We start from the raw sequence: 24366 nt of genomic DNA on the forward strand, positions 1-24366 counted from the left end.
AAACCATTTTCCTCGTCACTCACTGAAGAATTACCTGAAAGTAACTCTGCATCAAGTGAGTGTTTGGTGAGTGTCTCCATCTACGTTTATGACAATGTGGTGTGTGTGTTTATTGCCATGTGGTGTGTGGATGTTTATAACTATGTGATATGTGTGTGTTTATGACAACATAGTGTGTGGGTGTTTATGACAACGTGGTGTGTGGGTGTTTGTTTATGACAATGTGGTGTGTGGTTGTTTATGGTCATGTGGTGTGGGTGTTTATGACAATGTGGTGTGTGGGTGTTTATTGCCATGTGGTGTGTGGGTGTTTATGACAATGTGGTGTGGGTGTTTATGACAATGTGGTGTGGGTGTTTATTGCCTTGTGGTGTGTGTGTTTATTGCCATGTGGTGTGTGGGTATTTATGACAATGTGGTATGTGGGTGTTTATGACAACGTGGTGTGTGGGTGTTTATGACAATGTGGTGTGTGGGTGTTTATGACAATGTGGTGTGTGGGTGTTTATGACAATGTGGTGTGTGGGTATTTGTTTATGACAATGTGGTGTGTGGGTGTTTATGGCCATGTGGTGTGTGGGTGTTTATGGTCATGTGGTGTGTGGGTGTTTATGGCCATGTGTTGTGTGGGTGTTTATGGTCATGTGGTGTGTGGGTGTTTATGGTCATGTGGTGTGTGGGTATTTATGACCATGTGGCGTGTGGGTGTATGGCTATCTGGTGTGTGGGTGTATGGCTCTCTGGTGTGTGGGTGTTCATACTCATGTTCTGTGATGGTGTTTGACGATGTGTTGTTATGATATTTATGTTATGGTGTTCATGATGTGTGTGTGGTAACAGAAAAACGTAGAACGGACTCCGCTGTAGGATGGTGGAGGGGACAAGGCCATGAGCACTAGCTATTAAGGGTGGCGCGACACTACAAGATTCAAAACCTCTATACTAGTACAGTAATATAAAAGAGCCTCATGACTCTATCTGGCCGCTCGACACTTGTCCAGATGACACCCGCCTCTGTACCACGCTTCTGTTTGAAGCAAATGCTTTGCTCTGAGCAGCTACTGAACAGCCACCACCACCACCACCACAACCACCACCACCACCACCACCACCACAACCATCATCATCACATTTGCCACCACCATAACGATAACCATTACAGCTGCTTCCACCATCACCACCATCACTGCTACCATCATCAATACCAGCACAACTGCCATCACCACCATCACCATCACAGTTTCTACCACGAAACCATAATCAACGCAGCTACCACCACACCACCACCACCACAGCTTCCACCACCACCATCACCACCATCACAGCTTTCACCACGATACCATAGTCATCGCAGTTACCACCACCATCACAGCTGCCACCACCATCTCCACCATCACAGCTTCCACCACCAAACCATCATCATCGCAGTTACCACCACCATCACCACCACCACCACAGCCCCTTCAATTTTCTGCTGAATATAATCGTCTGTTCGCAGCATTAATGAATTGGTAGACTTCGGACTGTAGACGTACAACACACACACACACACACACACACACACACACACACACACACTCTCTCTCTCTCTCTCTCTCTCTCTCTTCTATGACGCATGAACCTCCACAGAAATGCCCCGCCGCCTCTTCCAGCGTGCTTACTGTAACACCAATGGGCACAATTATTAGGGTTCAAAACACCCCTTCGGAAAATTTCAATCGTTATCTAACTGAAATGGCCCATCTGGGACCCAGTTATAACCATCCTGCCAAATTTCATCAAAAGCCTTTTTCCACTTTTGGCTTCACTACACACACACACACACACACACACACACACACACGGCCAGGATTATCGTATATTAAATGAGGTGTGGGTGAAGCGAAACATGAACTGAGGCAGTGTCCCAATCAAACAAGCCTATCCCATACCCTTCCCCTCACACCACTCTCTGGCATCAGGTTCACATTTACCAAGACTGATATGCTACGAGCTCCATGACGTATCCCCTGAGGGGGTAGGGGGGGTAGTTTTTTTTTTTTTTTAATGACTAAATGAGTAAAATCAAGGCGCTCAGATCAGGAACCAACACCAGATACCCTTTAACTCACAACACAAGACAACTACACGATGTGGCAGAACTCGACCCGGTCAGCATCAGGGTCACATAAGACGGCGGTCAAAGTTTACGAGACACTAGCTGCAACACATGATACATTACATAGGATAACAGATGATAAAGCAAAAATAACACACCATGAAGGAAAAAAAACAAATAACAAAGAATTTTTTTTTTTTTTGTGAGGCAGCATAAGCAATATACAGAGCACACTGGCACACACGAACAACTAGCAAAGGACTCCACGCAAATGATAATGCAACACAGCTAGGTACTTAATTACACACACACACACACACACACACACACACACACACACACACACACACACACACACTTGCACTACATAAAAAAAAAGCACACACAACAGGCAAAGCCCAAGGTCACATATGTAATTAATAAGTAACACAAAAAGAATAATAAGCAAAATGAACAGCATACCAACTTCACTCTCCAACTTTCTTTTACTCTTTCTCTTTTCTTAACCTTGCCTCCTATTCTTCTCTTCTCTCTCTCTCTCTGGTAAATAAATAAACCGACTCAGGAATGGCCTTCTTCCAACCTGGGACCAGTGCACACACCGACTGGTGCACACCAGACAAAACTGGGCAGAGATGGCCAGGGAGCCAAACAAGTATAATGGCAGTGCGGTTGTAAGTGGTGAACAACCCACGGGAAAACACCGGGGGATCTGAAGACATTTGGTTGTGAATATTGGAAAAAAACACAGCTCGAGTTTCATCAGAGAGACGGAATGATTTAGTATGGAATTTCAATTTAAATGACATCACTGTTTCTAAATCAGTGTTGTTAAGGATACCTCTGATGGGGGGATGTCTGGAGGAGGGAAGGGGACTTGTCGTACCATAGTGCAGTGATAGAGGTACAAGGCGACCCCTACAGGATCAGTATTATTGATACAATATATTGACTCAATATTATTGTGCAACATGAGTCCCCCCCTAAATGGCTCCATATTATTGCTCAATGTAGTCAGTCTAGCTAATGATCTCAGGGAGACATCATGACTAACACTGACATTGCTTAAATCGGAAATGCAACAGCCAGCTGCACAAAAGAGAAGAAGAGATGCAGATGGATGAAAGAGTGGTACAAGAAAGAACATAACTATAGCAATGAGATTTTCTTGAAATATATAAGGGTCAGTGAACCAGAGAATTATGGAAATTATATGCGAATGGACAGTGTGGCATTTGACAATTTACTGAAGATGGTAGCTTCAATTATTTCCAAAAAGAACGCTGTGATGCAGCTGCAAGTACGCGTCTATTAGTAACACTACGTTATCTGGCCACCGGCAACACATTTGAAGATCTGAAATTTGGTAGTGCAGTGTCCTGTCAGTCGATCAGTTGTATCGTGATGGAGACATGCGAATCTATTATTCACTGTCTCAAAGGATATAAATTGGTAAGAAAAGAAGGTATTAAAGTTTCAATACTTATATATGAAAAATAAATGACAAGCCAAACACAACAAAACATGTAAAATACACTACGAGAATGGAACACGTTATTGTGATAATTAGGCTATTCTTATGTATAAGGAATAATACAATGTATCCTCATGTTATTTAACAATAAAAATTTGTTTTCATTAACGTAAATATTAATCGTAACAGTATGCCACAGGATATAGCCTACCTACTGTAGAAAATGCCTTCCTATAAGTGACATGAAAATTTTTTTCATAATGAGAGAAATCCTTTTGTGTGTAGCTGTAGTATAGAATTATTATAATTCCTTATGACTCACACGTAGACTCCAATTTCTAACTGAAGGATGAAAATTACTGGCAAAGTGATGTTCGTGTTACAGAATTATCTGTCACCATATTCGCCGAACCTACTATACTGGGTACTTGACTGGTCTGAAGATGGATTACTTATTGGGGTACTGGCTTTACTCACTGGTGCATTTATAACAAGTGAGCGGCGATGTAATGTTCCCATTTGACCCTTGAATAATGTATCATTTATAGCCTTCTTAGCAAACAACATTTGTGTAAGCTTCATATTCTGCAACTCGACTGCCCAAGCACTTGCTAGTCTTGCACATTCATTATCAGTGTCGCGGAGATGAAATGCTTGCACACCAAAGTCAGTGGTTCCTCCCGTTGATCCGTCTTGGTCTTTTTTTTGGTGAAGTTAGCGTGAATTATTTTGCTAATGGGGAGACATCAACCTGGAAATCAATGATCACAGACATATAAATACATATTACATACGTTTACAACTTACGGTACATACATTGGTCAAATCAGTGTGGACATTGAAAATTTGGAGACTGGGCAGATTCATGAGGGATCGTGGCGATCAGTACCACAACTACTAAATTTGCAGAGCACTAAGACAAGAAATCCATCAGAGCTTGCAAAATGGTAAGGGAGAGCTACTGTGACTACTTCAACCAAGAAGGAAAGATTCCATGGCAGAACAGATACGCCACATAAAACAAGGGTACAATAGGCTTTGCGTTCGGACCACAATCCAGTGAATTGTTCGAAATACTTTTGCTACATAAAAAAGGGTACAATAGGCTTTGTAATCGGACCACAATCCAATGAGTTGTTTTTATACATAAGTTACTTATATACAGTATACTTCTAGATTTGATTAAGAAGTTAAGTATCAAAGGAAAAATTTGTTAGGTATTAGGCTATATACGCTGCTTTCCAACAATAACTAAAAAAGGTTCCCACCCTTAAGCTAAACAATAAATTGTTCTGTGATGATATATAATTTATTATTCAGTGATATTGTGTTATCTTAAGTTTGTTTATATATTAGTAGCAATAACTCAATACATATTTTACTTACCGATGATGTTCCGTTCATGCCATTTCCTTTCTCATCCTCTTCTATGCTTATTGTGCTTATAGGCTGTGAAGGCGTTTCATGATCTACCAGAAACTGCATCTCATCACCGGGATGGCCCCACAGGTGCCCGCTCCCAGTCGCCAGGACCGGCGGTGTTGGGGAGAAGCTTCCCATACCTCCCCCGTGCCCCTGACCCTTGTAGGAGCACAGGCAGTGCCCAACGGGGTTGCCTGATGGAGGGAGTCGCCTCTGGCTCCCCCCGCCTCCCCTGTGTCAGAGCGGGGTGTCCCTCCCCTTGCTGCTCTCCTCGAGAGATGAGAATCTATTCCCCTACAGGCTCCCCACCCGAGTCCAAACCAGGTGAGGCATCCCCGAGGCCCAGTGTCCAGTCCCTCCAGCCCCGCCCTCCCCCGACACTGACGGGCTCCACCAGGATCGGAGGCCACAGCCCAACCCTGATGGCCTCTCCCTGCAGTTGAGGCCGCAGCCCCCGGAGTCAGTGGGTCTCTCCAGGTGTTCGCCGCGGCAGTAGGACATCCCCCAGAGTCGGTGGCCGCAGCTCTTCCCTGTCAGCCGCCCCGCCCAGACACCACCCTCCAACCAGGCTGACCCTAGGCCCAGGCCTCCCTCGGTCCCTCCCTCGGACCCTGACAACAACAAAGGGCCGACGATGTGCCGCCCGACTGCTGGCCCTCTTCGGCCTCAGCCCAGAGAGCCTTGTCTCCTGTAAGGCTAACGCAGCCAGGGAGCCACCCCATACACCACCTCATCCCTCCTGGACTAGTGGCCACCCCAAGGGTCACGCTTTCCTGAGCAGCTCCACGGTCGGCCCAACTCCCACGCCTGGCCGCCACCTGGAGCTTTCGGCGTAGGCCCCCTTCACCCGTGTGCCGTGTTCTCCCCTCTGACTAAACTGTGAGTAACAGGTCTCGTGACTTTCTGCATCCCCCAGTGTGGTGATCCCAACCCCTAGTGAGTCAACCTGTGTGATATTGTTCTCCTCCCATAGTGTCTCTCCAGTGTCTCTTCCTCTCCGTGTATCCCTCCACTCCACCTTGTGTCTCCCCCCCCCTCTGACGAACTGAGTACCTGTGACTTACGAGCGGAGTATCTAACCCCACCCACTGGGTAGCTTCCCCCAGATAGTGCAAAATCCCCTTGTGCCACTGACAGAAAACAACACAACCGCCGTGCATCCCAGCTCAGTGTTGTTCCCCCCACACCCCCCTCTCCCCTTGGGAAAACAGTCCCTCTCTATCCTCACTACTACCCCCCCTTTCCCCCCCTAGGGTGTGATATACTGTATACTCTCGTTATGTTTCATGCGACATAGTATAAGTCTAGCTAGGGCTTCTGTCCATGTCATGCAGATATATTATATTAGCTAGGACCAAGTCTATGTAACGCGAACACATAGGCTTAAGGACCGACTATACGAGTTGTCGCACAGGGAAAGACTGGGTAGTGTTATCTTGAATATGCCGATGGTGATATACTTGATGTATTTGTGAGATATTACCTGTGACACTGTGTGCATGCAAATTATACTCCAGGAAAGTGTAACCCACAAACGAGACACATAAGCTGAACTAGGTGGACAGTGATTGTCATAAACATCGGTCCAAATTGTTATGTATTCTCCACTTTGGATATAGTATTGTGTGTGTAATATAGTAAGGATTGTCATAAACATCGGTCCAAGTTATTATATATTTTCAACTCTGGGTATGACATTGTGTGTGTGATATAAGGTTTGTCATAGACATCGGTGCAAGTTGTTGTATATTCTCAGCTCTGGTTATAGCATTGTGTGTGTAATTGTTCTCTTGTTATGAATCCATATTATAATTACAAATCATAATAGATAGATAGATAAGTAGATAGATAGACGGAGCTCCACGCAAGCCTGGGAATGGGAAACGATCTTGCAAGTTAACTGAGGAAATGTTGACCATACACAGGAAGTAGCAAGTCAGGGGATCATATAGGTAGTGTGTCAGCGAGATAGCATGCGAACAAAGCCTAGTGACCATACACACATACTCACACACAGATTTCTGGAACTTTCCAACCACAGTGTAACACACGTGACACGACCCCTGTTTCACCAGAATTTAGAAAGCAGAGGGCAGAAGGAGACAGGCGATAGAACCGACAGGTAGTGGAGAGAGTGAACAAGAAAGAGGGGCCCAACTAGACTTACTTATTATATTGTCTCTGTAAGACATACCCTGCTCAACTTAGATTTTCTCTGAAGATAATAAATTAAGATCAACTCACTGTATTCATCTTTAATTCCTACTACAAGAAATCGAGTGACAACTAAACAACAAAACTTCACTACAAGTTACTACAAAGTCTTTTATGACACTCTGATAATACAGCAGTGTATCTTTTGACCCGTGGTGTTTGTGTTTTCCCTTCCTTATCGATACTGGCCCGGTCAGGAACAAAGAACCCAGGGCTGCACCGTGTCTAGACCCGAGAAGTTGGGACTCAGAACACGCTGCATAACAGTTATTATTGTTATTGCTGATGCTCAGTCCTAGTTTGTCTGGCCCAGCAGACCAGTCAACCATAGGTAAGCAACTGCCTCTATGAGGTATAATAGGTTTCCTAGATTGTTTATGTTGTGCCTGTGTTTTAGTATTCCGTAATGTGGGTTGCATTGTGTGGCCCTATTCTACAAGCGGGGCACGTGTAGTCTGTGATAACATTCAACCCGAATCTAAACTGGTAACTGAGAAGGGCTGGGTGATGTCTTGATCTAAGCCTAGCTATGTGAACTCGATCAGCTCTGTTTAAGGATACATCTGATGGGGGGATGTCTGGAGGGGGGAAGGGGACTTGTCGTACCATAGTGCAGTGATAGAGGTACAAGGCGCCCCCTACAGGATCAGTATTATTGATACAATATATTGACTCAATATTTTTGTGCAATATGAGTCCCCCCCTAAATGGCTCCATATTATTGCTCAATGTAGTCAGTCTAGCTAATGATCTCAGGGAGACATCATGACTAACACTGACATTGCTTAAATCGGAAATGCAACAGCCAGCTGCACAAAAGAGAAGAAGAGATGCAGATGGATGAAAGAGTGGTACAAGAAAGAACATAACTATAGCAATGAGATTTTCTTGAAATATATAAGGGTCAGTGAACCAAAGGATTATGGAAATTATATGCGAATGGACAGTGTGGCATTTGACAATTTACTGAAGATGGTAGCTTCAATTATTTCCAAAAAGAACGCTGTGATGCAGCTGCAAGTACGCGTCTATTAGTAACACTACGTTATCTGGCCACCGGCAACACATTTGAAGATCTGAAATTTGGTAGTGCAGTGTCCTGTCAGTCGATCAGTTGTATCGTGATGGAGACATGCGAATCTATTATTCACTGTCTCAAAGGATATATATTGGTAAGAAAAGAAGGTATTAAAGTTTCAATACTTATATATGAAAAATAAATGACAAGCCAAACACAACAAAACATGTAAACTACACTACGAGAATGGAACACGTTATTGTGATAATTAGGCTATTCTTATGTATAAGGAATAATACAATGTATCCTCATGTTATTTAACAATAAAAATTTGTTTTCATTAACGTAAATATTAATCGTAACAGTATGCCACAGGATATAGCCTACCTACTGTAGAAAATGCCTTCCTATAAGTGACATGAAAATTTTTTTCATAATGAGAGAAATCCTTTTGTGTGTAGCTGTAGTATAGAATTATTATAATTCCTTATGACTCACACGTAGACTCCAATTTCTAACTGAAGGATGAAAATTACTGGCAAAGTGATGTTCGTGTTACAGAATTATCTGTCACCATATTCGCCGAACCTACTATACTGGGTACTTGACTGGTCTGAAGATGGATTACTTATTGGGGTACTGGCTTTACTCATTGGTGCATTTATAACAAGTGAGCGGCGATGTAATGTTCCCATTTGACTCTTGAATAATGTATCATTTATAGCCTTCTTAGCAAACAACATTTGTGTAAGCTTCATATTCTGCAACTCGACTGCCCAAGCACTTGCTAGTCTTGCAAATTCATTATCAGTGTCGCGGAGATGAGATGCTTGCACACCAAAGTCAGTGATTCCTCCCGTTGATCCGTCTTGGTCTTTTTTTTGGTGAAGTTAACGTGAATTATTTTGCTAATGGGGAGACATCAACCTGGAAATCAATGATCACAGACATATAAATACATATTATATACGTTTACAACTTACAGTACATACATTGGTCAAATCAGTGTGGACATTGAAAATTTGGAGACTGGGCAGATTCATGAGGGATCGTGGCGATCAGTACCACAACTACTAAATTTGCAGAGCACTAAGACAAGAAATCCATCAGAGCTTGCAAAATGGTAAGGGAGAGCTACTGTGACTACTTCAACCAAGAAGAAAAGATTCCATGGCAGAACAGATACGCCACATAAAACAAGGGTACAATAGGCTTTGCGTTCGGACCACAATCCAGTGAATTGTTCGAAATACTTTTGCTACATAAAAAAGGGTACAATAGGCTTTGTAATCGGACCACAATCCAATGAGTTGTTTTTATACATAAGTTACTTATATACAGTATACTTCTAGATTTGATTAAGAAGTTAAGTATCAAAGGAAAAATTTGTTAGGTATTAGGCTATTTACGCTTCTTTCCAACAATAACTAAAAAAGGTTCCCACCCTTAGGCTAAACAATAAATTGTTCTGTGATGATATATAATTTATTATTCAGTGATATTGTGTTATCTTAAGTTTGTTTATATATTAGCAGTAATAACTCAATACATATTTTACTTACTGATGATGTTCCGTTCATGCCATTTCCTTTCTCATCCTCTTCTATGCTTATTGTGCTTATAGGCTGTGAAGGCGTTTCATGATCTACCAGAAACTGCATCTCATCACCGGGATGGCCCCACAGGTGCCCGCTCCCAGTCGCCAGGACCGGCGGTGTTGGGGAGAAGCTCCCCATACCTCCCCCGTGCCCCTGACCCTTGTAGGAGCACAGGCAGTGCCCAACGGGGTTGCCTGATGGAGGGAGTCGCCTCTGGCTCCCCCCGCCTCCCCTGTGTCAGAGCGGGGTGTCCCTCCCCTTGCTGCTCTCCTCAAGAGATGAGAATCTATTCCCCTACAGGCTCCCCACCCGAGTCGAAACCAGGTGAGGCATCCCCGAGGCCCAGTGTCCAGTCCCTCCAGCCCCGCCCTCCCCCGACACTGACGGGCTCCACCAGGATCGGAGGCCACAGCCCAACCCTGATGGCCTCTCCCTGCAGTTGAGGCCGCAGCCCCCGGAGTCAGTGGGTCTCTCCAGGTGTTCGCCGCGGCAGTAGGACATCCCCCAGAGTCGGTGGCCGCAGCTCTTCCCTGTCAGCCGCCCCGCCCAGACACCACCCTCCAACCAGGCTGACCCTAGGCCCAGGCCTCCCTCGGTCCCTCCCTCGGACCCTGACAACAACAAAGGGCCGACGATGTGCCGCCCGACTGCTGGCCCTCTTCGGCCTCAGCCCAGAGAGCCTTGTCTCCTGTAAGGCTAACGCAGCCAGGGAGCCGCCCCATACACCACCTCATCCCTCCTGGACTAGTGGCCACCCCAAGGGTCACGCTTTCCTGAGCAGCTCCACGGTCGGCCCAACTCCCACGCCTGGCCGCCACCTGGAGCTTTCGGCGTAGGCCCCCTTCACCCGTGTGCCGTGTTCTCCCCTCTGACTAAACTGTGAGTAACAGGTCTCGTGACTTTCTGCATCCCCCAGTGTGGTGATCCCAACCCCTAGTGAGTCAACCTGTGTGATATTGTTCTCCTCCCATAGTGTCTCTCCAGTGTCTCTCCCTCTCCGTGTATCCCTCCACTCCACCTTGTGTCTCCCCCCCCCCTCTGACGAACTGAGTACCTGTGACTTACGAGCGGAGTATCTAACCCCACCCACTGGGTAGCTTCCCCCAGATAGTGCAAAATCCCCTTGTGCCACTGACAGAAAACAACACAACCGCCGTGCATCCCAGCTCAGTGTTGTTCCCCCCACACCCCCCTCTCCCCTTGGAAAAACAGTCCCTCTCTATCCTCACTACTACCCCCCCTTTCCCCCCCTAGGGTGTGATATACTGTATACTCTCGCTATGTTTCATGCGACATAGTATAAGTCTAGCTAGGGCTTCTGTCCATGTCATGCAGATATATTATATTAGCTAGGACCAAGTCTATGTAACGCGAACACATAGGCTTAAGGACCGACCATACGAGTTGTCGCACAGGGAAAGACTGGGTAGTGTTATCTTGAATATGCCGATGGTGATATACTTGATGTATTTGTGAGATATTACCTGTGACACTGTGTGCATGCAAATTATACTCCAGGAAAGTGTAACCCACAAACGAGACACATAAGCTGAACTAGGTGGACAGTGATTGTCATAAACATCGGTCCAAATTGTTATGTATTCTCCACTTTGGATATAGTATTGTGTGTGTAATATAGTAAGGATTGTCATAAACATCGGTCCAAGTTATTATATATTTTTAACTCTGGGTATGACATTGTGTGTGTGATATAAGGTTTGTCATAGACATCGGTGCAAGTTGTTGTATATTCTCAGCTCTGGTTCTAGCATTGTGTGTGTAATTGTTCTCTTGTTATGAATCCATATTATAATTACAAATCATAATAGATAGATAGATAAGTAGATAGATAGACGGAGCTCCACGCAAGCCTGGGAATGGGAAACGATCTTGCAAGTTAACTGAGGAAATGTTGACCATACACAGGAAGTAGCAAGTCAGGGGATCATATAGGTAGTGTGTCAGCGAGATAGCATGCGAACAAAGCCTAGTGACCATACACACATACTCACACACAGATTTCTGGAACTTTCCAACCACAGTGTAACACACGTGACACGACCCCTGTTTCACCAGAATTTAGAAAGCAGAGGGCAGAAGGAGACAGGCGATAGAACCGACAGGTAGTGGAGAGAGTGAACAAGAATGAGGGGCCCAATTAGACGTACTTATTATATTGTCTCTGTAAGACATACTCTGCTCAACTTAGATTTTCTCTGAAGATAATAAATTAAGATCAACTCACTGTATTCATCTTTAATTCCTACTACAAGAAATCGAGTGACAACTAAACAACAAAACTTCACTACAAGTTACTACAAAGTCTTTTATGACACTCTGATAATACAGCAGTGTATCTTTTGACCCGTGGTGTTTGTGTTTTCCCTTCCTTATCGATACTGGCCCGGTCAGGAACAAAGAACCCAGGGCTGCACCGTGTCTAGACCCGAGAAGTTGGGACTCAGAACACGCTGCATAACAGTTATTATTGTTATTGCTGATGCTCAGTCCTAGTTTGTCTGGCCCAGCAGACCAGTCAACCATAGGTAAGCAACTGCCTCTATGAGGTATAATAGGTTTCCTAGATTGTTTATGTTGTGCCTGTGTTTTAGTATTCCGTAATGTGGGTTGCATTGTGTGGCCCTATTCTACAAGCGGGGCACGTGTAGTCTGTGATAACATTCAACCCGAATCTAAACTGGTAACTGAGAAGGGCTGGGTGATGTCTTGATCTAAGCCTAGCTATGTGAACTCGATCAGCTCTGTTTAAGGATACATCTGATGGGGGGATGTCTGGAGGGGGGAAGGGGACTTGTCGTACCATAGTGCAGTGATAGAGGTACAAGGCGCCCCCTACAGGATCAGTATTATTGATACAATATATTGACTCAATATTATTGTGCAATATGAGTCCCCCCCTAAATGGCTCCATATTATTGCTCAATGTAGTCAGTCTAGCTAATGATCTCAGGGAGACATCATGACTAACACTGACATTGCTTAAATCGGAAATGCAACAGCCAGCTGCACAAAAGAGAAGAAGAGATGCAGATGGATGAAAGAGTGGTACAAGAAAGAACATAACTATAGCAATGAGATTTTCTTGAAATATATAAGGGTCAGTGAACCAAAGGATTATGGAAATTATATGCGAATGGACAGTGTGGCATTTGACAATTTACTGAAGATGGTAGCTTCAATTATTTCCAAAAAGAACGCTGTGATGCAGCTGCAAGTACGCGTCTATTAGTAACACTACGTTATCTGGCCACCGGCAACACATTTGAAGATCTGAAATTTGGTAGTGCAGTGTCCTGTCAGTCGATCAGTTGTATCGTGATGGAGACATGCGAATCTATTATTCACTGTCTCAAAGGATATATATTGGTAAGAAAAGAAGGTATTAAAGTTTCAATACTTATATATGAAAAATAAATGACAAGCCAAACACAACAAAACATGTAAACTACACTACGAGAATGGAACACGTTATTGTGATAATTAGGCTATTCTTATGTATAAGGAATAATACAATGTATCCTCATGTTATTTAACAATAAAAATTTGTTTTCATTAACGTAAATATTAATCGTAACAGTATGCCACAGGATATAGCCTACCTACTGTAGAAAATGCCTTCCTATAAGTGACATGAAAATTTTTTTCATAATGAGAGAAATCCTTTTGTGTGTAGCTGTAGTATAGAATTATTATAATTCCTTATGACTCACACGTAGACTCCAATTTCTAACTGAAGGATGAAAATTACTGGCAAAGTGATGTTCGTGTTACAGAATTATCTGTCACCATATTCGCCGAACCTACTATACTGGGTACTTGACTGGTCTGAAGATGGATTACTTATTGGGGTACTGGCTTTACTCATTGGTGCATTTATAACAAGTGAGCGGCGATGTAATGTTCCCATTTGACCCTTGAATAATGTATCATTTATAGCCTTCTTAGCAAACAACATTTGTGTAAGCTTCATATTCTGCAACTCGACTGCCCAAGCACTTGCTAGTCTTGCACATTCATTATCAGTGTCGCGGAGATGAGATGCTTGCACACCAAAGTCAGTGGTTCCTCCCGTTGATCCGTCTTGGTCTTTTTTTTGGTGAAGTTAGCGTGAATTATTTTGCTAATGGGGAGACATCAACCTGGAAATCAATGATCACAGACATATAAATACATATTACATACGTTTACAACTTACGGTACATACATTGGTCAAATCAGTGTGGACATTGAAAATTTGGAGACTGGGCAGATACATGAGGGATCGTGGCGATCAGTACCACAACTACTAAATTTGCAGAGCACTAAGACAAGAAATCCATCAGAGCTTGCAAAATGGTAAGGGAGAGCTACTGTGACTACTTCAACCAAGAAGGAAAGATTCCATGGCAGAACAGATACGCCACATAAAACAAGGGTACAATAGGCTTTGCGTTCGGACCACAATCCAGTGAATTGTTCGAAATACTTTTGCTACATAAAAAAGGGTACAATAGGCTTTGTAATCGGACCACAATCCAATGAGTTGTTTTTATACATAAGTTACTTATATACAGTATACTTCTAGATTTGATTAAGAAGTTAAGTATCAAAGGAAAAATTTGTTAGGTATTAGGCTATATACGCTGCTTTCCAACAATAACTAAAAAAGGTTCCCACCCTTAGGCTAAACAATAAATTGTTCTGTGATGATATATAATTTATTATTCAGTGATATTGTGTTATCTTAAGTTTGTTTATATATTAGTAGTAATAACTCAATACATATTTTACTTACCGATGATGTTCCGTTCATGCCATTTCCTTTCTCATCCTCTTCTATGCTTATTGTGCTTAAAGGCTGTGAAGGCGTTTCACGACCTACCAGAAACTGCATCTCATCAAAATACCTCTAACGTTGGTTGATAAATCTCATCTGAACCAGCCCCAGAATTCTGTGTAGTTTTAATTTTCATTAGTCCTTTCTAAAGTTTGTTCCGAGTGAATTGATTTTCTCTTTTACATCATTTCTTGTAGTCTGTGGGTATTTTTCATTAAACTTTTTCACCAAGACTTCATATGCAGTGTCTTTCTGTTGTCCGACACTGTATCCTTTACTTTTAACCTGCCACACTGCACAGTTGTATGCACTCCAGTAGGAATGGTCGATCATCTTTCGTGCCGGCCACGTCGACGGTATGAAGGCAGGACACACACTGACAGAAGATTGCGCAATGTTACCTTCACACTACCCAGTATACTCGTATTGCCAATAAAATACCTAACTCTTGCTTTATTCTTCAGTACTATCCCTACACTATCGCTATCATTGTGCAATACGGAATATTGCGCAATAATATTGATTGTGTAGAAGGCGCTTAATGCCCCTCGCGTGAAATGAGTATTATTTTAAATTTCTTTTATTTTTTTTTATGTGTCCGACTCTGGGTATAGGCTTCACAGCCTACTGTCAAAGCCCAGTAGTCCTCCTACATACCATACACCTCTACATGTCACCACTTCGGCGCTAACATCCACTGTGTGGGTGTTTCTTCATCACTAGTGTTGGAATATCTGGAGGTGGGATGTTGCTGAAGAAGGTCTGGTAATGTATGTGTGACGACTGTTTTACATAAACATATATTTGAAGATAGTACATATTACATAGCAGCTGCATTCAAATATACGTGTGTTCATATAACAACAAATAGCTGTTTAGTGATAAAAACTAGATGCTGTACAGAGATCAAACAAAAATATTTATGACTAAGATGCCCAATAATGACCTCTTAAAACACAACACCTACTGTAAAATACTATTAAATCAAATATATATATATATATATATATATATATATATATATATATATATATATATATATATATATATATATATATATATATATATATATATATATATATATTCCTCCCATGTAATTGCACTAGCTAGAGCCACACACAGGCCAAATAAAGTTGTATAGGCACGAAGCCACTATTCTGCCTGATAGCAGCAACAGTGGTGTTGTTAGTAGGCATCACTCTGGACTTCCGATTAATTACTAAGTTTCTCGTAACATTTACAAACTTCACATTGTGGAAAACAAAGGCCCAGGATGAGTTTTTCCACCTGGGTACGTCCACAAGTCTCTTTAATGAAAATCTCATCACGACACACCCTGAGCTTATTTATCATACCTATTCTGCCTCTACACCAGCGTGAGTTACAGCAACTGGGTATCAGTAGCTTGGAAACATCTCCAGTTTTACCTTTTACCCGCGGAAACACAGTTGCCTCAGGACAGTGATACCAGCTTACTTCATTTTTCTTAGCATATATATATATATATATATATATATATATATATATATATATATATATATATATATATATACATATATATATATATATATATATATATATATATATATATATATATATATATATATATATATATATATATATATATCACGTGACCATTGTATGAAGCCCTGTCCATAAATGAAAGGGTCCACCTGTTTACCTATAAAGGACGTAGTCACTTTGGAGTTTTTGGCGGAATAAGCATATGTGCACATTTTCTGCTATTACAAATCATATCGTGACTTCAGGCACATGCTTCGCACTCACTGATTAGTGTTTGTAATACTCCCGCCGAAAGGGTCATAAGAGCCATGTCCTCTGCATAAGTTAGTGAGCAACAGCATTTATCATAATGTAAATACCATCACTCATATCAGCTAAGGTGGTAGGCTACTGAACTGATTTACATAAACATTTTTTAAGTACGGGGACAACGTACCTCGTTATCTAAAATTATTACCAGCTGTAAAGTCACTGGAATAGCCCCATTTAACCAGAAAGCTCCTGTTTAATGTACAGTACGAGTAAGTCATCAGACTGACAAAATAACTAGAAGTTCCATTAGCAACCTGCCTTCTCCAGCTACCTCGGCCTGCGACCCATCGAGGGAGTCCACCACAGGAACAGAGGGGTCACCATGAGTGCAGTCCATCGCAGGAACTGTGAAAAGGTACTGCGTGAAGGCGGGATATGGATTCATCATGCGCCAGGACACTGGCGCAGATGTATTTGTACACCGTCTGGGGATTGCTGCTCTCACTTCATGGCAACTCCAGCGCTCGTTAGGCAAGGGTGAGACAGTCGAATTCCATCTCCACCAGACACCAAAGGGTCCTGAGGCTAGGGACATCATCGGACTGGGGGATGCAGCTGTGCAAGGCTCTGCCTATGCACGGCGGCGCCCCACGGCCCAGGGGCACCGGCCTGTGGATCCCCGATATACTGGTGGAGTGGAAACAATTGTTGCCATGTGCACTGCGACGGCGAGGGCGTTCTGTGGTGACAAAAAGGCCACGATGCTCATTCTTCTTCCCCAGATATTCGAGAAGTATGGGCTGCCGCGCCTTGTTAACCCACATAGTTTTGCCCATGGTACACAGTCAGCCTCTTGTCAGGAGCATCGCGCCCCCATGCTACAGTCTCCCCAACCCTGCAGAACACCACAGAATAGGCTGCAGCTCGATGCTACACTCTACAGGGCGACTGCCACCACCACCACTACCACCCCTGCACTGCCTGGAGACATCAACCACGCCAACCCAGATCTCGAGCTGCACCACTCACTGCCAGCTACTGAGACTGACACCGCCTCCCCCGTCCAGCCCATCATCCGGGACGTGGAGGACTCTTCTCCGTCTCCAACATCCACTGCCGACGGCGTGCCCCCTGTCGAACTCCTCCAGTCCACCCAGGAGGTGTGTCCTTCCCCTTTACCCACCCCGCCATCACAGAGGAAGAGGGGGGGGAACCACGAAGAAACAACCAGCCAAAAAACGCCGTGACTTGCCTAAGGACGCATCCAGGTAAATCAGGACTCTTGTAGTACTGCAGTGCATTAGTCGTCAACTTCATTCTCAGAGAATTCTCACTACCCTCATATTTGGCACAGTTCAAGATGACTACACCCTCAAAGCACACAGTGGGAGTTAGGGTTCATGGATTTCAGACCTCTCCAGAAGTCATAGGAGTTACCACCAGCCAGCCTAATAGGCAGCGAATGTGCTCTTAACTGTCGATTATGAGATCTCACCACCTGAGACACATTTTGGACCTGGTTATAGAGCACAACATATCCCCAGCCAGAGGCCCATAACACGGACTTCCCTGTGAACGTTGGGCTACAAACACCTCTTTCACTGTGCAGTGAACGATGTGCTCAAGGTCACTCCACACGGGCACCTGATGTAATTTTTTCCTCGCCGTGTCAAATACCTATTGGCCTTGGCAATCACTTCATTTATATTACAATGAGATCCTGATGCCTCACATCACTATAAAAATGGTTAAAGCAACACTCGCAGGCTTGGTCACGAGATTTGTTGGGCAGCTTGCATGCTATTCCTCAATCAGTTTGTAATGTGAAACGGACAATCACCCTTTCTGGTATAATTTCCACCGTCATCTGTCGTTGTTGACGGTTGTTACTGTGATGTTGTTCAGTGCTCCCCCCTCCCTCCCTTTCCTCCCTCCCCCTCTCTTTCTCTCTCTCTCTCTTCCTCGATATTTCTTGCCCTCTTTTATGTATGTGTGCAAGTACTAGACCTCTTTGTATGTTCCCTTTGCCGGGCCCTCAGTATCCCTTTTATGCAATAGTGAAAGACGGCGGTATATAGGGGTTATTGAGGGTAGAAATGTTACAAGGTAAGAAGTGCGTGCTGTCTCCCCTGTGGCCTGCGCCAATCTGCATATCACGCTTATTTCTGTCACTGAGGATTGACTTAACTGTGACTTGTATGGATTCCATCCCTGATGCAGAGAAAATTGGATTATCCTGCCGTCCTTCCTATTTAATTGTAGTTATTCTCTTGCATGACACTTTAATTCCTTCACTCAGAGTAGTTTTCGTTTTTCATTTTCCTCGCTAATGCCAGAAGATTGTATCCTTTATTGGAGACTTTAAATATAGGGGTTGGTTAAAATCTCAGTGGTCACACATCCTGCTGATTCTAGACTTGTTAGTCACCTACAATATTTCGCAAAAGTCATAACATGAGATTAATTAGATTAAAACTATTAAGTTCAGGTTTATGTAAGGAAATATACAGACATAGTCAAAGATGATATATATTTTTTCACCACAAGCACATAAATTGGTGATGCAGTCTGACTAAGAACAGACTGAACAGAGATAGAATTTATTAACTTCCGAACCTCGAACTTTCTTCATCACCTATCCCTTTCTTCAAGAACCAAATAATTAATGGGTAGGAACAATAACAAGCAAAACGGAAAGCACAGATGTACGAGGATCATTACTAGAATCCCCAGTGAAAGTATTAACCATCTCTCACACATTCACAGCTTCGAACTTTGATAAAACTTTTTCAACTGAATATTACACCGGACAAAAAAAAAAAAAGCTTACACGTGTTTTTTTTTTTTTTTCCCCAAATTTCTTTTTTTATGACTGTGGTTGATGCAGACCAGATAAGATGGATAAAGCGAGGCAATATAGGTTAAGTAAACAATAAATGCATTAGGCTTCAAAAAAGTTAACAATTTTTATCATTCCTTTTTTAAGACTACAGTATATTACTGTATGGTGACAAGTCGTTTTACTTTGTCGATAAGAAATAAATTTAGGGAATGACAGGTTAGGTTTACTGGTAAAGTATCGCTAACTGAGTAGGTTACCTATGATGGTTTCCACTTAGGTTCCCAAAAATTATATTTCGAAATGGTTAAGTTAGGTAAAATGAAGAGTTGGTTATGATAAACTAGAGTAAAATAGACTGTGATAAAACCGATGAATGAAACTGAAGTGTGGTCCAAGGAAGATGTTACCTGGAGCCACCTGCAAGCGTTGCATTCTTTGATGAGACTCATCTTCAGGATAAGCTACACTGGATTTGGTTCGGGATGATAAAGTTTGTTTTACTAAGGTCAAATAAAATACTAACTGAAGCTAACTGCAGACATGACTCACAGTAATGACAGCCGCCTTCAGGTTATGCTATGTTGGGTAAGTGTTTAGTGAATTCAAGTGAACTCCCCGCATGATGTTTACTGAAGCCAGCTGCGAGCCTCGCTCTTCGTGATGAGACCCGCGCTGACAGCCTTGTTCAAGAAGTCGGTGACTGTCTCGTTGACCACTTTGGAACGGCTGCGTGTCTGGGCTGATGGAGGGACACGCAAATTATTGTTAGTTGATCACAGTGTTGTTAGTGAATATGTCAGGTTTCCCAGTGTCTTTTTTTTTTTTTTTTTTTTTTTTTTTGTGCTATTTTCACAAAATGTATCAGGTGTTTGTTACATCGTTGTTATTGGTTTACACCTCAAACTCCCATTACTTTCTCCTTTACTCGTTTGGCAAAACGAGTAGTGGAATTATCTTCGACAGTTATGTTTATAAATTATATGACAATGTATAGTACACAACTGCAACACAGTAAGTCGTCACTCAGTTATATGATCAGTCAACGTATCTCACTACCAGAGCCTCAGCTACCACCATCGCATGCACAAACCCAGATAACATAGCCAAAGCCACTTCCACAACCATTACCATCACATTACCACCAAAGTAACCATTACCACCACCACAAGCACTAATACCTCCAGTGCTAGCACCACTGCCATTGCAATAAATCAGTCTCAATCATCACCTCCATTACCATTACCACCAACACCACAACCCTCTTTCACTATTATACACTATCGCCACCACAACCTACCTGAGCCAGTGATGGAGGTCCAGCCAGGGCAGGTGACCCTACCGCGGTAGTAGAGACGCCAGCGCCTGATCCTCGGCCTCACCCGGTAGGTGCAGGCGTGGCCCAAGATCTGTATATCACCCCTGCGCCACAGTCTGACCACACCAAACCAAATATTGGGGATTAGTAACCTTTCATAGATGTCATATCACTGGATTATTAATCAAAAATGATAGATCACTGGCTAGAGAAAACACACACACACACACACACACACACACACACACACACACACACACACACACTCACACACAAACACTATCTATCTATCTATCTATTGCCAGACGCCTCAATCCCGTTTGGGGTGGCCACAAACAAATCGCCTCCAAGTCGCCCTGTCCCCCGCCATTTCACTTCCCTGCTCCCAACTCACACCCCCCTCTCTCATATACCTCTCCACCCCATCCCTCCATCTCATCCTCGGTCTCCCCCTCCCTCTTCCACCCTCCACCTCACTCACATACACTCTCTTCGTCAGTCTTTCACCCTCCATCCTCTCCACATGGCCAAACCACCTCAGTGTGTTCCTCACAACGCTTCCTATCACATCCACATCAACACCACAACGCTCCTTTATATCCTCATTCGTCAGCCTGTCTCTCCACGTGACTCCACAGGCTCCTCTTAAATAACTCATTTCCACTGCTCTCACTCTTGACTTGTGTCCTTCCAACAATGTCCAAGCTTCACTTCCGTACGTTAGAGTTGGTATCACAATACTGTCATGTAGTAACTTTTTTACTTCCATGCTCACTTCCCTGTTTCTTATCACTGCTTTCAAGGAACCAGCAACCTTTCTTCCCTGCTGTACCCTTTCAAGCACTTCACCCTCCAAACCTCCATCCTTACTCATCACACTACCCAAATACTTAAACGTACTCACATTTTCCAATTCCTCACCATCCAACCTCGCTATACATTCACTGACTTCACCTCTCTCAAAGACCATCACTTTACTCTTCCCTACATTCACCTTTAGGTTCCGTTTCTTACACACTCTCTCAAACTCATCCACCAAGCCTTGCAGCTCCCCTTCGTCTTCACTCAACAACACAGTATCATCTGCAAACAACAGTACAGGGAGTTTCCAAACACTATCCTCTCTCACCAGGGCCACTCCAACATCCACTACCCTACCTTGTACCTCTTTTATTACCCCATCCATGTACAGATTGAACAACCATGGAGACATGACACATCCTGTTTCAAACCAACTTTCAAAGAGAAAAATTCACTTAGTTCACCATCCACACGCACTGCAGCCTTCGCACCATCGTACATACTCTTCACAGCATTCAACAACTTCCCACCTACTCCATATATTCTTAACACTTTCCACAATCCTTGTCTATCCACCCTGTCATATGCTTTCTCCAAATCCATGAAAGCCACATACAACTTCTTTCCCTTCTCTAGAAACTTTTCCACTAAAGATCTAAGAATGAATATCTGATCTACACAACCTCTTCCCTTCCTAAAGCCTCCCTGTTCTTCTCCAACTAATTTCCCTGTTCTTTCTCTAACTCTGTCTATAAGTATCCTACCATACACTTTTCCTATTATACTAAGAAGACAAATGCCCCTATGATTACCACACACTTCTTTTTCCCCTTTTCCTTTGTACAAGGGAATAATTATACCTGACTTCCAATCCTCCGGGACTCTACCTTCCTCCCAGGCCAATCTGCACATCTTCCACATCCATTCTACTACTATCTCTCCCCCATGCTTCAGCATCTCACCACACACTCCATCAATTCCTGGGGCTTTCCCCGATTTAACTTTCTTCATTGCTTCCACAACCTCTATCCTACTGATTTCTTCCTGTCTTCTCACCTCCCTCCTTCTCCCAGCCATTCCCCAGCCACTTATACTCGCATTACTTCCATCCTCTACGTTCAACAATTCCTTAAAGTGTTCTCTCCATCTGCTCACTTTTTCTCCCTTCTCCACTAGTAATCTACCATGTTTATCTTTCACTCCCCTGCTAACTTCACTTCCACCCTGTCTTACTCTTTTCACTTCTCTCCAGAACATTTTCTTACAGTCCCTCCACTTTACACTCAAATTCCTTCCAAATTCCTCATCCACTCTCTTCTTACTCTCTCTTACTAATCTTTTCACCTCTCTCTTCCTTTCCACATATAACTCTCTCTTCCACCTCTCAACTTCTTCCACGCTCCTATTTCTCATCCATTCATTGTATGCTTTCTTCTTTTGTGCCACAGCCTGTTTCACCTCTTCAGTCCACCACGCTGTTCCTTGCACCCCCCTCCGTCTTCTCTTCCTTCCACCCACCACATCACATGCTGCACATATTTCTTCTGTAAATATCTTACACACACCTTCCACGACTCCCATCTGCTCCAATTCATATTTGCCCAATCGTTCCTCCACTTCTCTCTTATACTCTGCCTTTTTCTCATCCTCTTGTAACCTTTCCACTCTCCTTGCAACTACTCCTTCCTCTCGTCTTTCCCTTCTTCTATTCCTCCATCTTACTTGCATCCTAATTCTGGCCACCACCAAGTAGTGGTCAGAAAGTCCACTCCCCCAACCTCTATACACTCTTGCATCCTTTACACATCTTCGCATCCTTTCATCCACACACACATAATCAATCATTGCCTTCCTTTCATTCAGTTCACCACCCACCCTTCTCATCACTCGCCATGTATACCTGTGGATCATTTTATGCCTGAAGAGGGTATTGGCTATCACCAACCTCCCAGCACAAATGTCCACTAATGCACTCCCATTCTCATCTATCTCAGCAGGCACACCCCACTCACCAACTATTCCATCCACCTTCACATTACCAACTTTACCATTCATATCACCAATCAAAAACACTCTCTCATTCCTTCCAAACTTTTCCATGCACACTTCCACATTTGTCCAGAACTCTTCTCTCACTCTTCTAGCACGATCTTGCGTTGGCGCATACACACACACAATCGCCCACATTTGTATTCCAACTTTCAACTTTACCCACACAATCCTTGACCCAACTGATCCATACTGTCTTATGCTCTTCTTCCATCTTTTACTCACAACTATACACACTCCTTCCTTTGCCCTCTCATTCTCATCTACTGCAAATATACCCCATCCATACTCCCATTCTCTCACACTTTCTCCTCTCCATTTTGTTTCAGTTATTCCACATACATCCACTTTCGCATCCTCAAGCACCTGGACAATCTCTCTCTCTTTCACCTCATCATTCGCTCCTCTTACATTCCATGTACACATTACCAAGTCCTTTGTCCGGTCCTGGGTCATCAACGTTTGGTCAGTCCTTGTCCGAGGCTTCTTGTTTGTTTTTTTAGTTAGTTGTTTTCCGGGGAGGGGCACTAACCCTCCGCCAACCCTTTTAGTCGCCTTTTACGACAAGCAGGGATACTGGGGGAGTATTCTTGAAAACCCCCCTACCCCCAGACTTGCAGTATCCAGACCAGTTCATTATCGCGATGGCCGACCATGGCTCTGTTAAAGGACTGTCCGAATTTACTTGCAATTATCCTGACGTATAAGTCCCCGAAAACTTTGGCTGGCCAGTTGACATGTTCAGACAATCGTTATCATGGCCACTGGCCATGATAACGAAAATAGGCCATAACCCACAAGCTGAGCTAAAATGTCCGTCCGCCCCCACACTGAATGGTCAAAGTTGCACGCTGGCCTGTTCACTCCCTATGAACCTCCAGCACCCGAGTAATACCGAACGTAACCCACAAACGGTGTCAGA

At 43.5% G+C, this 24366-nt stretch overlaps 1 protein-coding gene across 1 annotated transcript in view; it reads right to left on the reverse strand.

Annotated features, from left to right (window-relative positions):
* Positions 1-19847: 19847 nt before the first annotated feature.
* LOC145398947 (anti-lipopolysaccharide factor-like) overlaps positions 19848-24366 on the reverse strand; it is a 37997-nt gene continuing 33478 nt past the window's right edge. Inside the window, exons 2-3 of the mRNA XM_080271683.1 lie at positions 20577-20710; positions 19848-20018 (exon numbers count right to left, since the gene is read on the reverse strand). Coding sequence (XP_080127809.1) covers positions 19906-20018; positions 20577-20710 — 247 coding nt within the window. The 3' untranslated portion in view covers positions 19848-19905. The remainder of the gene's footprint in view (positions 20019-20576; positions 20711-24366) is intronic.

This window comes from Coenobita brevimanus, chromosome 47 (genome assembly GCF_032717465.1).
Source record: "Coenobita brevimanus isolate Jiangsu-jjx chromosome 47, ASM3271746v2, whole genome shotgun sequence".
In the NCBI taxonomy this organism is placed as follows: Eukaryota; Metazoa; Arthropoda; class Malacostraca; order Decapoda; family Coenobitidae; genus Coenobita; species Coenobita brevimanus.